This window comes from Phyllobates terribilis, unplaced genomic scaffold (genome assembly GCF_046119375.1).
Source record: "Phyllobates terribilis strain yellow unplaced genomic scaffold, ASM4611937v1 Scaffold_3__8_contigs__length_932513732, whole genome shotgun sequence".
NCBI classification, from domain to species: domain Eukaryota; kingdom Metazoa; phylum Chordata; class Amphibia; order Anura; family Dendrobatidae; genus Phyllobates; species Phyllobates terribilis.
In genome coordinates this window covers 505,501,340-505,516,370 of record NW_027362763.1, presented here as the reverse complement: position 1 = coordinate 505,516,370, position 15,031 = coordinate 505,501,340, and the positions used below count along the sequence as shown (strand labels likewise).

General features: G+C 44.6%; 1 protein-coding gene across 2 annotated transcripts in view; it reads right to left on the bottom strand.

The window, feature by feature from the left end:
* TPD52L1 (TPD52 like 1) overlaps positions 1-13,746 on the bottom strand; it is a 160,738-nt gene extending 146,992 nt beyond the window's left edge. The window contains exon 1 of one of the 2 annotated variants that reach the window (XM_073676013.1): positions 13,558-13,746. In XM_073676013.1, coding sequence (XP_073532114.1) covers positions 13,558-13,579 — 22 coding nt within the window. In that variant the 5' untranslated portion in view covers positions 13,580-13,746. The remainder of the gene's footprint in view (positions 1-13,557) is intronic. The other variant, XM_073676014.1, reaches the window with a different exon arrangement.
* Positions 13,747-15,031: the final 1,285 nt, after the last annotated feature.

Below are 15,031 nucleotides of genomic sequence, written 5' to 3'. Positions count from 1 at the left end.
GCACCAGCTGAGGCCACCAAGGGGAGGAGCAGTTTGACCATGCGGTGGTAGGCCTCAGCCTGTAACAAAGAACCGTGCCTGCGACCGCAGAATCCTCTCCCTGCGTCACAAGAAAATCAAGAAACCGGTAACTGATATGCTGTGGTGATTCTGTGTGTTGTATTCCATTGTTGTATAGTTTAGCCTGACCTTATACCTGTGTATATTTAGTTGTATATCGTGTATCTAGTGTATTATTATAATCAATTACCTCAAGTAATTGTGGGCCTGCCTTTTATTCTGCATAACGAACGCACGTCCGTGTGAGCTCGGCTCAAGCCAAAAACGCTACCCAGGGTTGGTTCCTGACCCGATATAGGCCCATTCACGGACTGGGCGTATATCTAAAATAGGGACTGGTGGCAGCATACCAACTGGGGATTGGGGAAGGCTGGTAGTGACGGTCGGAGGTTCAGATATATATATTCCTGGCGCGGCCAAGGAAGATATATATACCGCCCTCACTACAGAGGGCCCCGATACCCAGTAGGTTACAGGACAGTCTCCCTGGCGACCGCTTATCCCAGGTGCAGTTCCTTGACTGACCTGAGGCTAAGAGGGCGCTAGCGAGTTGTGCTGTGTAGTGACGTTACGGTTTAGTGACGTTGAAGGGATAACACACTACCGTGTTCCCTGCGCTGGTTGCAGCTTCCTGGCACTACTTTCTCTAGGTGCAGTACCTTGACTGTCCTGAGAGGTAAGGGGGCGCCAGAGAGCTGCACCCACCGGCCGGCTTTCATCACAGGATGGAATAGCATGCCGCTGCAAGATGCTGTGGTAGCCATGCTGGTTCAGTATGCCTTCAATTTTGAACAAATCCCAACAGTGTCACCTGCAAAGCACCCCCACACCATCACACCTCCTCCTCCATGCTTCACGGTGGGAACCAGGCATGTAGAGTCCATTCGTTCATCTTTTCTGCGTCGCAAAAAGACACGGTGGTTGGAACCAAAGATCTCAAATTTGGACTCATCAGACCAAAGCACAGATTTCCACTGGTCTAATGTCCATTCCTTGTGTTCTTTAGCCCAAACAAGTCTCTTCTGCTTGTTGCCTGTCCTTAGCAGTGATTTCCTAGCAGCTATTTTACCATGAAGACCTGCTGCACAAAGTCTCCTCTTAACAGTTGTTGTAGAGATGTGTCTGCTGCTAGAACTCTGTGTGGCATTGACCTGGTCTCTAATCTGAGCTGCTGTTAACCTGCGATTTCTGAGGCTGGTGACTCGGATAAACTTATCCTCAGAAGCAGAGGTGACTCTTGGTCTTCCTTTACTGGGGCGGCCCTCATGTGAGCCAGTTTCTTTGTAGCTCTTGATGGTTTTTGCAACTGCACTTGGGGACACTTTCAACGTTTTCCCAATTTTTCGGACTGACTGACCTTCATTTCTTAAAGTAATGATGGCCACTCGTTTTTCTTTACTTAGAATTTGTATTATGGCAAGAAAAAAGCAGCTAACAGTCTATTCAGGACTATCAGCTGTGTATCCAAGGAATCCCACTTATTAAACCTGACAGGGCACACCTGTGAAGTGAAAACCATTTCCGGTGACTACCTCTTGAAGCTCATCAAGAGAATGCCAAGAGTGTGCAAAGCAGTCATCAAAGCAAAAGGTAACTACTTTGAAGAACCTAGAATATAAGACATATTTTCAGTTGTTTCACACTTTTTTGTTAAGTATATAATTCCACATGTGTTAATTCATAGTTTTGATGCCTTCAGTGTGAATGTACAATTTTCATAGTCATGAAAATACAGAAAAATCTTTAAATGAGAAGGTGTGTCCAAACTTTTGGTCTGTACTGTACAAAAGGTTTAAGCAGATATACCAGAGATTGACAGCGGCATTTAACTAGTTAACAGCCACGGGTGGATCGCGATTCCACCCGCGGCTGTTGCGGGCACATGTCAACTGTAAGGATTAGCTGACATGTGCTCGGTTTAGCGCGGGCTCAGCGCCGGAGCCCACGCTGAACTGGGGGTTATAACATGGTGCGTACTATTATGTACCACATCATAAAGGGGTTAAAAAGTTACAATTTAGCAGCAATTTTTCATTATTTTCAAGGAATTTTACAAATACTATTTTTTATAGTCCTATTCAGGTATGAAGTTACTTTGAGGGGCTTATATTGAGGGTCTATTCCTTATTTTGGAACACGCTCCAAAGTGTTACTATTTTTTCAAATTATTCAAAACTGATTTGCCAAAATTTGATAACCCTTCAGGTTCTTTACAGAAATTAATAGACACTGGAATGAAAAAGAAAAGAAAAGTTAAAATTTTTCAACTAAAGTATTGATTTAGCCCCAAATCTGTCATTTTCACAAGAGATAAAAGGAGAAAATGGACATCACAATTTGTTACGAAACTTGTGAACAGGATGATATCACATATTTAGCCAAAAACTGCTGTTTGGGGGCACCGGAGGGAAGAAGCACCATTTGATTTTTGGAGCTGAAATTTGGCTTGAATAAATTGCAGATAAAACGTTATAACATTGGGGCATGAAAACAAAAAAATATGTTTTTCTTCCATTATATGCTGTTTTAGTCCCAAATTTATCATTTTCACAAGGGGCAATAGGAGAAAAATCACAATATGTTATCGCTGCTTTCGGAAGAAATTGCGTATGTGGTTGAAAACTAATGCTTGGATGCAGAAGTTCAGGAAGGAAGTAGCTCTGTTTGATCTTTGGAGTGCAAATTTAGTTGGAATAGATTGCGGATACCATGTCGCAAAGGACCCCATTTTGGAAAACAGACTCCTCAGGGAATTCACCTAGGGGTATGTTGAGGTGTGTTGAGCATTTGGAACCCACAGGTGATTCACAGAACTTTATAACATTGGGACATGAAAACAAACAAACAAAAAATTCTCTTTACGCCATTCACTGTGTAGTATAACTGATAAAAGAACTTTATTCTTCAAGTCAGTACGATTATAGCGATACCAGATTTATAAAGTTTTTTTATACTTTGGTTCTTTTACACACTAAACACACTAATTTTTTTTATCAAAAATAGTTTTTTCCTCGCCATATTCTGAGAGCTATATCTATTTTGTTGATTTGCCGACAGAGCTGTATCAGGGCTTATTTTAAGTTTGGCGAATTTTGCACACTAAAAGCAATATTTTACAAACTATAATTTTGTTTTGAATCGCTATATTCTGAGTGCAGTAACCTTTTTATTTTTCTGCTGACAGACATATCAAGGCTTGTTTTTTTGATGGAAAAGTTGAAGTTTTCTGTCATACCATTTTTTTTACATATGTAATAAAAATTTATAAAAAAATCTCATGTTTTCTGTGTCAGTATGGTGAAAAAGCAACATTTTTTATTTATTTAAGGTGTTTTTTTTGCTATTTTTTCCTGCATTTTTGTCTGTTTTTTATGTTAATCAGAGCATTTTGGAACGAAATGTACTCGGCACTTGAAATTTGTTTTCCGCTTTCCAGTACATCACATGATAAAATGGATGGTAGAATTGAAAATTACAATTTGTCCCACAAAAAAACAATCCCTCACACAGCTATGTCAATGGAAAAATAAAAAAGTTATGGCTCTTGGAATAAGGGGAGGGAAAACAAAAGTGGAAAATTGTCAGGAAGGAGTTAACACAGTAGAGTTGAACCTTGTCTCATGACAAACACAACAAGAAGATTTGCAGTTATCCTCTTTCAGTGCTGCTGAAAATGTTTTTATGTAATGAGACAAAGTTCACTTCTGCTGCACCATGTCAGCTCTGTTGTACTAGGTTAGCTCTGTTGTATTGTGCCAGCTCTGATCTCACTGCAGAGCTGTGTGTGATTATGAGAACAGACTGTCAGTCATAACCTGGTTCACACTGGTAAAGCCCCTTCCATTTAAAATAAGCTCTGGATGCAGATTCTCATGCAGATCTGGGTGTGGCCCATAGATCCGAGCAGCTCATTTACATAAAAGAAAAACAGGTATTTCTCTGGAACAAGACATCGGAACGCAGATATCAATATATCATTTTATTCAACTTTCAATGGCCTGCATGCCCATATAGATGGCTTAGCAGGGTTGATCCTACTGACATATTTCCTTTAATCACTTCAGGGCCAAAAAGAAAAAAAAAAAACAATCCATACTCACCTCCCGCAGTGCCACTGTAAGTAACATATTGCCCACGTTTCCCCTTGAAGAACAAGTATAATGTTATGTAGTGTAATGTAATGTACATTAAAGGCATAGGGATAGCAAGAGTTAATGGTTGGGACTAGCCCAGAGTGGGATGGGCTAAGTGGAAGGGAAAGACAGTTTTCTGCTGAGACGTCAGATAGGGCCTGGATTGCATAGAGAAGAGACTTAAGGTCTGATGTGAGCAGTGCCGCATTTCATGGGTGTCCCTAGTAGTGAGAGGGTCCTGGGAGAAAGATAGCGTGATCTGGAGCAGAAACTAGGAAGAGTGGGGGGCATGGCATGGCCGGACATGTGAGTGGAAGTGTGGTAAAAGAGCTCCTTGGATAACTAGGGTGCCGGAGGATCCACTGGGCCCCTAACTTCATAAAAATCGGTATTACACCTTCTATACACGTCTTAGCACTTACCGCTGTGCATAGGAACAGCGATCATGGCCGGAGGAGCAGCAGCAAGACGACAGGGAGCAGCAGCAGGGGGGAATGGAGGCATCCAAGATGGCGCAGGCTCCTCTGCAGCAGGTACCAGAACAGGGAAGTCAGTGGCTGCAGGCACAGAACTAAGGCTGGCTGGCTTCGCTAGAAATCCACATACAGGAGCCTGCACTGGCAATGAGGCACAGACACAAATCATTGAGGTGTCTAATCGTTTCTCTGTGCTCTCAGAGGAATTCAATAACACTGCTGATAATGACTCTACAAATTCCTGTGCCCTGCAGCCTCAGCCAGAAATCACTGCTTCCCACCATAATACAGCTCAGCACATTAATAAGCCCACGATAAAAGATGTGTTTATGGCTGTAACACAGTATGGAGCGGCTTTAGCCTCACTTAGTTAACGCTACGGTATAATATCAGATTAATTACAGTTTTAACCTTTATTAATTATTCATTAAAAACCACAATATAAAGTGCAAAAATAGTGCCACAAATGAAACAAAACACCACCACAAGTGATGAGATAACCAGTGCCTCCTACGACAGATCAAATCTACTGTCAGAGACAGTGACAAGCACGAAACCGTAATAACCTCATTGACCAATATATACCAAGATGGCCATTCCTTTTCAATAATTGCCAGTATTGCTTGTGTATTACAGGTATAGTGCTGCAGCCAGTCTTAAACGGATCTGACCAAATTAGATCACCTACAGGATACACATCCTCATTCCTCAAATAGGTGTCCCCTAATTACTATACTCCGATGGAATACAATCCAAGAAAAACTCTGCATTCATACATTGAATATAAGTTTGTAGAGATAGTCTCCAACTGGATTATTCCATATTTAGATGCAGATGCAGCCACAACAAATCTCTGCAAATGCTGCAGAACCCTTGGAACATGCTCATTTATACACATATCCTAGTAAAACATCATTGGTAGGTATACACTGCAGAACAAATTAGCAGAGAAAAAATGCCTATCAAATATAAGCTTCAGATATATAAATGGCAGACTTATTATCAAAAGATTGGAACGATCTCACTCCTCTTATCTTCAATATCATTGCCAGAGACCATCATGGGTAACTCTATACTTGCGGCATAGATGGATAAAGATGGGGTGGTTGTCCTCAGCAATTATTCCCGACGTGTTTCATCACCATTTAGACTCATCAGGGGAACATTTTTTAGAATGATGGTCTGTCTATCAGCTGATTTCATATTGCTTCCAGGGATCGCTGAAGCAGCGAGATGCCATCCTTAAGGCTGCCTGTGATAAAGGGGACATTTCTTTAATGGCCAAAGAATTTCCTCTTTTCCAGATTACTCCATTGAAGTTTCAAAACGTAGGGCGCAGTTTCTTGATGTAAAACGAAGGCTGCGTAGTCTGCAAACCTCATATTCCATGATTTACCCTGCAAAAGTTAGAGTGGCGGCTCTGGCAGAGACTTTCTTTTTTGAGCATCGAAAGACGCACTCTGTTGGATTGATCTGAAGGAGCAGAGAACCGTCAAAACCAGTAACTTTGAACCTGGATAATTAAAGATATATACCATCGGAGTAGTTGACTGTTGGGGTCATATCCTTTACTGCCTAGCCCACGGCCCAGTGAACACAACTATCCTGAGCTATATCCGAATATTGCAGCCCCCCAGGAAGTGTTTAACCCTTTTCGTTTTAGGTTGATTGTTCGCTTGCCTTGTATACGGCTACAGGATGGACTGGTGCCTTTCTTCATCCAGATTGAATAGATGGATTAATGTTTTGATTAGTGTCGAGCTGGGTTGTGGTGATGTAGTGAGGAATAGTGAAGAGATAAGAGAAAGTGATTGAATTTGTGGGAGGAAAATGTTACGCATTATCAAGGAAACGTTTGAGAAGATATATACCCGCTATGTATGTATTGTATATAACCCTACCCAAGTTAATGTTCAGTAAAAAGTTTATTTTGAACTGGTGGTCTCCCTCCTTGAGCTGTCAAACATCTCGTCCTGACCAACCAGCAACATCGGTCACATGTGGCCTGCACGGGTGTAGCGCCCTCACAGCACAAGTCCACACACCCAGCTAGGACCCCCACCTTCATGTAATGTACCGGGGTGTAATAAATAAGTACCTCGCCCACAGCTACCGCCCCGCGCCATGCTACATCACCATTCAAACAATGTCAGCGCTGCTAATCCCAGGTTGTCATGTGACCTTGTTAAGTCACGTGACCTCCCGAAGCTATCAGTAGTGGATCATCCTTTTAAAGGTCACTCTAACTCTGCTTCCTTCCTTTCTGGAGGTGAGTGCGGCCAGTGACCACTTTATATGGAGTTTGCATTAACAAAATAGTATAGACACGAGAGAATTGCGTGACATTGTTATGTCACAAGAGTCCTGCGGCCAATTAGCACTGGCTTCACTCTCCCCGCCTTTGGACAGATCACATACATCAGGAGGTAGTCAGAGCAGCTGCTCTCTCACTTTCTCCGGATGTATGTGATTTGTCCGAAGGCAGGGAGAGTGAAACCAATGCTGACTGGCTGCAGTGATCGCGTGACATAACAACAATGTCACGTGATCCCCTGGGGAGCCAATGCTGACACCCCTTGAATGGCACCACACCAGAGGTGAGTATAGGTGTTTATTATTTTACAAAGGGGAAACATAAGGATTGAGAATGGGTTGTCCAAGTAGTGAACAACCCCTTTAAAGAAAAAAATACAAATTTGAATATAATTGGTCACTTGACTTGGTGATACTGTAACTTAGACTTTTTATTACGTAACATATTTTTGGGTTTAAGGCAAGAACTGATGTTTCCAGTTTACACTATTAAAGGCCATGCTCATTAAGATGTACTAGGGGCCGAATGGAAGACTGAGCTTCAATATCAGACTCACCTCATTGACAAGACTTGGTGAGATTTCCTGTATAAAAGAACATTGTTAGACAGTACTTTTTTGTGGTTCATTGGTAACGTGTGTGCACAATACTCCATGCATAATGATTAGTGTCCATTCAGTCATTTAGAATGCTGCCTTCTCTTTTGCTAGCTAATCAGCTATGAATTGACACAATTAAAGCACCATTCCAGAGAGTTTTTTGCAGCTCTGGAGTTGCATTTTAAATGTAAGACCCCTGTCGTATACTCACCGTCTGGCGTCTTCACCGTTTTTCGGCACCGCTACGGTCCTGCGACGCCATCTTGGGAGTGCACCTTCTGACTGGCCGGAAGTCAAAAGCTACTTCACAAGCTCTCAATGAATGTCTATGAGAGCCAGAAAGATGCTCTCATAGACTTGCACTGAAAAGCGACCTGGAGCTGCCCGGCAGGTCACTTTTCGCTGGAGACCGACGGGAGCGACACTGGAAAAGGAAGTTCTTTTGAGGAAATATATTTTTAAGGGATTCTCCACTTTATACAATCCCTACTTGTAAGTGGGTGCCTTAAAGGGAATCTGTCAGGTTATTTCTTTGTAGTATACTAATAGTATTTTTCAATAGGGCTCGGGCAGCCCTTTCAGGATATGTAATATTTATTTCTCTACGTGGCCCCCTTGTCTTGCTGTAAGCCCCAGACAAATTTGTGGTCTCATGCCGGCAAGTCAAGCATATGTAAATGATAAATGAATATTCATACCTTCCACCACCCATAATCAGACCTACCCCTCTGCCAGTGTCACTGATTAGAAAAGAGTATATATGCTTAATGAATATTCACCCCTTCCCTCACCAATAATCCCACCCAGGGGCGGACATATCATTGGTGCAACCTGTGCAAATGCACAGGGGCTGAAGAGCTAAGGGACAATTTCTACCTTCAAAGCAGGTGAAATTTTACATTTTTAGGGGCTCTTGGGCTGCAAAGGGCCCATATATTGTTCTTGCACAGGGGCCTTTTTCTGTCTGTGTCCGCTAGTGATTCCGCTCATCCATCTGCGCCGACACAGTCAGACTGACGAATTCCTGAGGATCGCATCGCAATCCTTGTACTGGCCGTCGGCTCTCCTGACTTGAGCGTGGCAGCATGTATTTCTATGCAACTGTCACTCTTAGGTCAGGAAAGCAGACGGCAAGTCCAAGGACTGCGATGCGATCCTCGAGAATTCGGCAGTCTGACTCAATCAGTGACGTCGGCGCAGATGGATGGGCGGGTGAAGGGGTGAATATTCATTTATCATTTACATATGCTTGACTTACCGGCATGAGACAATAAATTTGTCCGGGCTTACTTGAAATTAAGGAAAGGGCTGCCCAATAGGATACTATTAGTATACTACAAATAAATTACCTGACAGATTCCCTTTAACAAAAAGCTGATTACAAAGTGCTCCCCATTTGGTACCATCTGAAATCAGCTGTGGGTAAATTCACCTTTGGGAACATTTTTATTTCTTACATGCATGTATTTGGGGCTAAACATCATTTCCGCAATTGGGTTGCATTAAAAATGTTGCACTGTTTCACTTTTACAGGTTTCCCTGCTCATTCAACCTTAATGTGGTCCCTGGTCATAAATCACCTGAGAGGAGCTCAGAAAAAGACAGATAAAAGAGTTAGAATCTCCCTGACAGATCATCATATCGGACTGACTGACTCATTCTAAGTTAACTCATTCTGCAAACAACAATAAATGGTGCAACACAAATGCTATAGAAAGCAAGCAAAGAAAAAGTTTTAATGATAACCAATTGCAAAAATAAGTTTTAGCCCGGTAAGTAACAAAAAAACATGTCCCAAAAGGTTTCATGCAGCACCCACAAGTGGTAAATGAAACATTATGTAGCATCGGCATCTCTGCCTCCTGCCAGGCAGAGACGCTGTCCATCTCACTGCTGCGCTCCCCGCCCGGCGTCCTCCAGCGCTCCTCTTCCTGCTGCTGCTGGCGCGCGCAGCTTCCCGGGCACTGTGCTTAGGGCGCGCGCGCTCCCCCCCTCTTAAAGGAGCCGTGCACGCCGTCCTAAGGAGTCCCCGGCAAATTGCCGGAGGTCCTCCCATATATAAGGCACCTCTTCCAAAATGGAGGTGCCCGAGCAATAGTTGTTGCACAGTGTACTTACCTCTGCTTCAGCCCTCAGGTCCCGCTGCTAGCCTGACTACTAGTCCTGCCCGCCAGCCTGACTACCAGTCCAGTCCGCCAGCCTGACTACTCTCCAGCCCGACAGTCTGTCTTCTGTTCAGTCCGCCAGGCTGTCTATAGGCTTTGCCCGCCTGCTTGTTACCTGCCGTGCCTACTTGGAGGCTCCTGCTGTCACTTGCTGTGACCACCTGTCAGCCTACCTTGAGGCTCCTGCCCGTCATTTGCCGTGACCACCTGATAGCCTACCTAGAGGCTCCTGCCTGTCACTTGCCGTGACCACCCGTCAGCCTACCTGGAGGCTCCTGCCCGTCACTTGCAGTGACCATCTGACAGCCTACCTAGAGACTCCTGCCTGTCACCTGCCGTGACCACCTGACAGCCTACCTAGAGGCTCTCGCCTGTCGCCTGCCGTGTCTGCCAGTCCATCCACCTGGATCACTCGTCAGCCTGCCTGCTGTGCCCATCTGCTATACCAGTCAGTCCCTGCCGTCTGTACCGTGGGAGTCACCTGCTCCCTTACAAGGTCGTCCCCAGAGTAGCACCTGCTCCCTCTGCTCGGACCCTCCCTGGTCACGGAGTTGATTGAGCCGCCGTACGACCTGGGTCACTCCGAGTTGATACCTAGTTACGCCCCTCTGGGTCCCTCCTTGCACCGCAGCACAGAGGTTCCACCATCCGGATCCGTAACACATTACACACTGATTGTTTATATTGTTAGCTTCTCCAGAGAGCCACCTTGGCCAAGAGATTAGGGATGAGAGGACCTGTGAAAGTTCGGGCTCTGGACCCGACTGAACTTTAGTCCAAAGTTCAGCTCAGGTACCTGGACCTTACCTGAACCCCATTGTCTGATTGTGATGAGTTACTCAAATTCCTTTACAAATCTTTTCACCGTATGCAGTTTAGCAAGAAGAGGGGACATTTGAAAGAGTGCGATGTATGACTATAGGATCAGGTTTGTTTGTAGTCTGTTACCATGGAGACATAGAGGTCAGTATTAGAGCTGTAGGGCAGAGACAGACTGCTGTATAACTCGTGCGATGTATCAGTCCGTATCACACTGAACGGACTGGCCGCTACCTCTCCTGACTTGACCATGACAGCATGATAGATTTCTATGCAGCAGTCAAACTCAGGTCAGGAGAGCAGACAGCCAGTCCAAGATTTACGATTCGATCCTTGCACGAGTAATACGGCAGTCTGTCTCTGACCCTATACAGAAAGCGGTGGGGTCTTTATTCTGATTAAGACCATTTTAAAAAAAGGACATTTTTTTTCTGAATAAAAAAATCTCAAAGTGGCATACGACTTACAAAATACTGAGCAGAATACTGCCATGTGAAAGAGGCCTAGGGCTTCAATCTAGTGGCCATGTGTGATCGGTTATGATGGGGAATAGCTATCGACGACTGACCATTTTAGAAAGGACTTAGTTTCTAAATACTTCTCCCTCAGGAATCTGTTCTTCATATAGAAATGCAGAGAATGTACTGTGAATATTCTGGTAAAAGTCCTACTCTAAGCTGGAATCCCTGCAGAAAAACAAATGTGCTGTTCCCTAACATGGATTCAGATTTGTGAGCTGCAATTAATGGTGCGCTGAATATTGCCTCACATCCATTTTATTTTGCATATTTATGCAGTTCTGTGACCTACAAAATCAGGGACTAGAGGTAATCAGATAATTAAAGGGAAAATGTCACCAGTTTTGTCATATATGAACTATAACTATGATCTTATTCAGTGCCTGTGCTGCACTCCATAAATGCTTATATAACCCCCTGGACCAGACCGACCCCTGTATGGCAATCGGGTCAGTCCGGTCCGATGGGCGTGGTTCCAGGCCTCTCCATCCCTACCCCGGCTGCTGACTCGCATCACTACATTGCTGGGCAATACCTTGCGCCTGCGCACAGAAATCGCAGCTTGCGCCTGCGCACTATGCTTTGCTCTACTGTGGGTGCATGCACACTTATGTTTTCAGCTCTGCCCGCAGTAGAGCAAAGTATAGTGCGCAAGCGCAAGATTTCTCCCGGCAATTAAAGAAGGAGGACGGCGAGCAGCAGCCGGGGGGAGGGATGGAGAGGCCGAAACCACGCCCATCCAACAAGACCTGATTACCATACAGCGCGGGACAATTTAAAAAAGGTTTTTGGAGGGTATACAGAGGGAGTCAGGGGGTTATATAACTATTTACGGAATGCAGAACAGGCGCTGAATAAACTCATAGCTATAGTTCATATATGACAAAACTGGTGACAGGTTCCCCTTAATACTGCCACTCACACTTACCTTCTTAAAAAATATATTTCACCCTGATACTATTATTCCTAATATTCTGCCTAATCAAATGCAAACATACAGTATGTACCACATCAGGTATGAAGTGTGCATAAGAACAATGTTAGTAAGTGCATTATACCGCAGATACAACGCTTCTATGGAATGGAAGAATCATCGGCAAAAACAGTTACATTCAAAATACACTGAATTCCATACAAATTATATATATATATATATATATATATTTTTTTTTTGAGAGAGATAGCCAGTAAGTAGATACATGCACAGATGACACAAAGTAAGTGATAGATAGATGGACATTTGTTAGAAAGACTGATTATAGATATAGATGATAGATATGTAGATACATAGATAACAGAAAGAAGGTAATAGTTGGACTTTAGATACATAGAGATAGATAGATAGATAGATAGATAGATAGATAGATAAATAGAGAGAGAGCGATAGATAGATAGACAAAAAAATGGAACAAGAAAAGCAAAGGTGCAGGTATAAGTACCAGCACACAGTTTGTAACCCACCAACTTGTGGTTCACAAAAGTAAAAAGGTGGACGGCACTCTTATAGCAAATTCCATGCAGAAATCTAGTGTATTTATCGGTCCCTGTGAACACAGGTGGTGATGTCTCAGCTCAAGAGCATGTATGTGAGCCTTTCTCAAGCCAATTTCATGAAATGTAATTTGCTATTAAGTGCTGCCGACTTTTTTGCTTTGTTAGATTGATAGACAGATAGATAATTAGATAGAGGGATATTAGATAGATAATAGATAATTAGATAAATATTAGATAATAAATAAATAGAAAAAACAGCAGCACAAACTTGAGCAGATTTTGGGTGCAGTACTTCCTGAGTAATGCGGTTGTCCAACGCAAAATATCTAAATGGAAAAAATCAGGCAGCTCTCCAGTTCAAGGAAAAATTGTGGACTTTTAATCCAGCACCAAGTGGTGGAACGTTTCGACCTCACAACATTTTCCATTTAGATATTAGATAATAGATAGATAATGATATAGATATTCTATAGATAGACAAATATATAAATAGATACATAGATAGAAAGATAGATGTATTGATAAATATATACAGACAGATAATAGATAGATATATAGATATGATATAGAATAGATATATGAATAGATAGATGTATAGACTTCACCATTGGTATTGCTATAGGTGCCAGTCTTAGACTGTAGTTGTGTATACTGGCATTGTGGCCGCCAGTCCCCGGGCGCTGTCACATCAATGAAGTAGTATCACACTTTCCACCATTTACTCCGATGTGGAGGAATAAGCTGTGAACTTCCTTTCCCAGCAGCCTGGACTGTTCCTGTGACGGCTCGGGTGGCTGCAGGTGGCTGTGGCACACTGTGTGGCGGTGTAGTGCCAGCAGTGACGGCTCGGGTGGCTGCAGGTGGCTGTGGCACACTGTGTGGCGGTGTAGTGCCAGCAGTGTGGTGCTAGCTCACAATCCGCTCCCACACATGCCGGGTGTCAGACACTCATGGACGGCGGACACAGCTCTCTGACTGACCTGGCTGTCGCTTGTTCTCCATGCTGGCTCTGTAGGCGCCTCAGGTGGTGTGTGAGGCAGCGGGCACACACATAGGAAGCCGGGCTGGGACTGGCTATTGTGGCAGCACTGGCAGTGAGCTCTGACTATCTACAGTGAGCTGTCAGCTCTCCTCCCACTCCTGTCAGGGTCTACTCCACCCCTCTCCCCTGACATCACCTAGCACACACCCCCAGAAAAGAGGGCTCCCCGGACTGGGGGGATTAACCCTGTGAAGGCAATTTGTAACTAGTGACAGGAGGTTACATGACTTGTATGACCACACACCACATGGTAAATTACAAGTCCTCATGTAAATGCATGGGACCACAGGCTGAGTGCAGGACCACAGGCTGAGTGCAGGACCACAGGCTGAGTGCAGGACCATATACTGAGTGCAGGACCACAGGCTGAGTGCAGAACCATATACTGAGTGCAGGACCATATACTGAGTGCAGGACCACAGGCTGAGTGCAGAACCATATACTGAGTGCAGGACCCTATACTGAGTGCAGGACCACAGGCTGAGTGCAGAACCATATACTGAGTGCAGGACCACAGGCTGAGTGCAGAACCATATACTGATTGCAGGACCATATACTGAGTGCAAGACCATATACTGAGTGTAGGACCACAAGCTGAGTGCAGGACCATATACTGAGTGCAGGACCATATACTGAGTGCAGGACCACAGGCTGAGTGTAGGACCATATACTGAGTGCAAGACCATATACTGAGCGCAGGTCCATATACTGAGTGCAAGACCATATACTGAGTGTAGGACCACAAGCTGAGTGCAGGACCACAGGCTGAGTGCAGGACCACAGGCTGAGTGTAGGACCATATACTGAGTGTAGGACCATATACTGAGTGCAAGACCACAGGATGAGTACAGGACCACAGGCTGAGTGCGGGACCGTATGCTGAGTGTAGGACCACAAGCTGAGTGCAGGACCATATGCTGAGTGTAGGACCACAGGCTGAGTGCAGGACCATAAGCTGAGCGCAGGACCATATGCTGAGTGTAGGACCACAGGCTAAGTGCAGGACGATATGCTGAGTGTAGGACCACAGGCTGAGTGTAGGACCACAGGCTGAGTGCAGGACCACAGGCTGAGTGCAGGACCACAGGCTGAGTGCAGGACCATATGCTGAGTGTAGGACCACAGGCTGAGTGCAGGACCACAAGCTGAGTGCAGGACCATATGCTGAGTGTAGGACCACAGGCTGAGTGCAGGACCATAAGCTGAGCGCAGGACCGTATGCTGAGTGTAGGACCACAGGCTAAGTGCAGGACGATATGCTGAGTGTAGGACCACAGGCTGAGTGTAGGACCACAGGCTGAGTGCAGGACCACAGGCTGAGTGCAGGACCACAGGCTGAGTGCAGGACCACATGCTGAGTGTAGGACCACAGGCTGAGTGCAGGACCATATGCTGAGTGTAGGACCACAGCC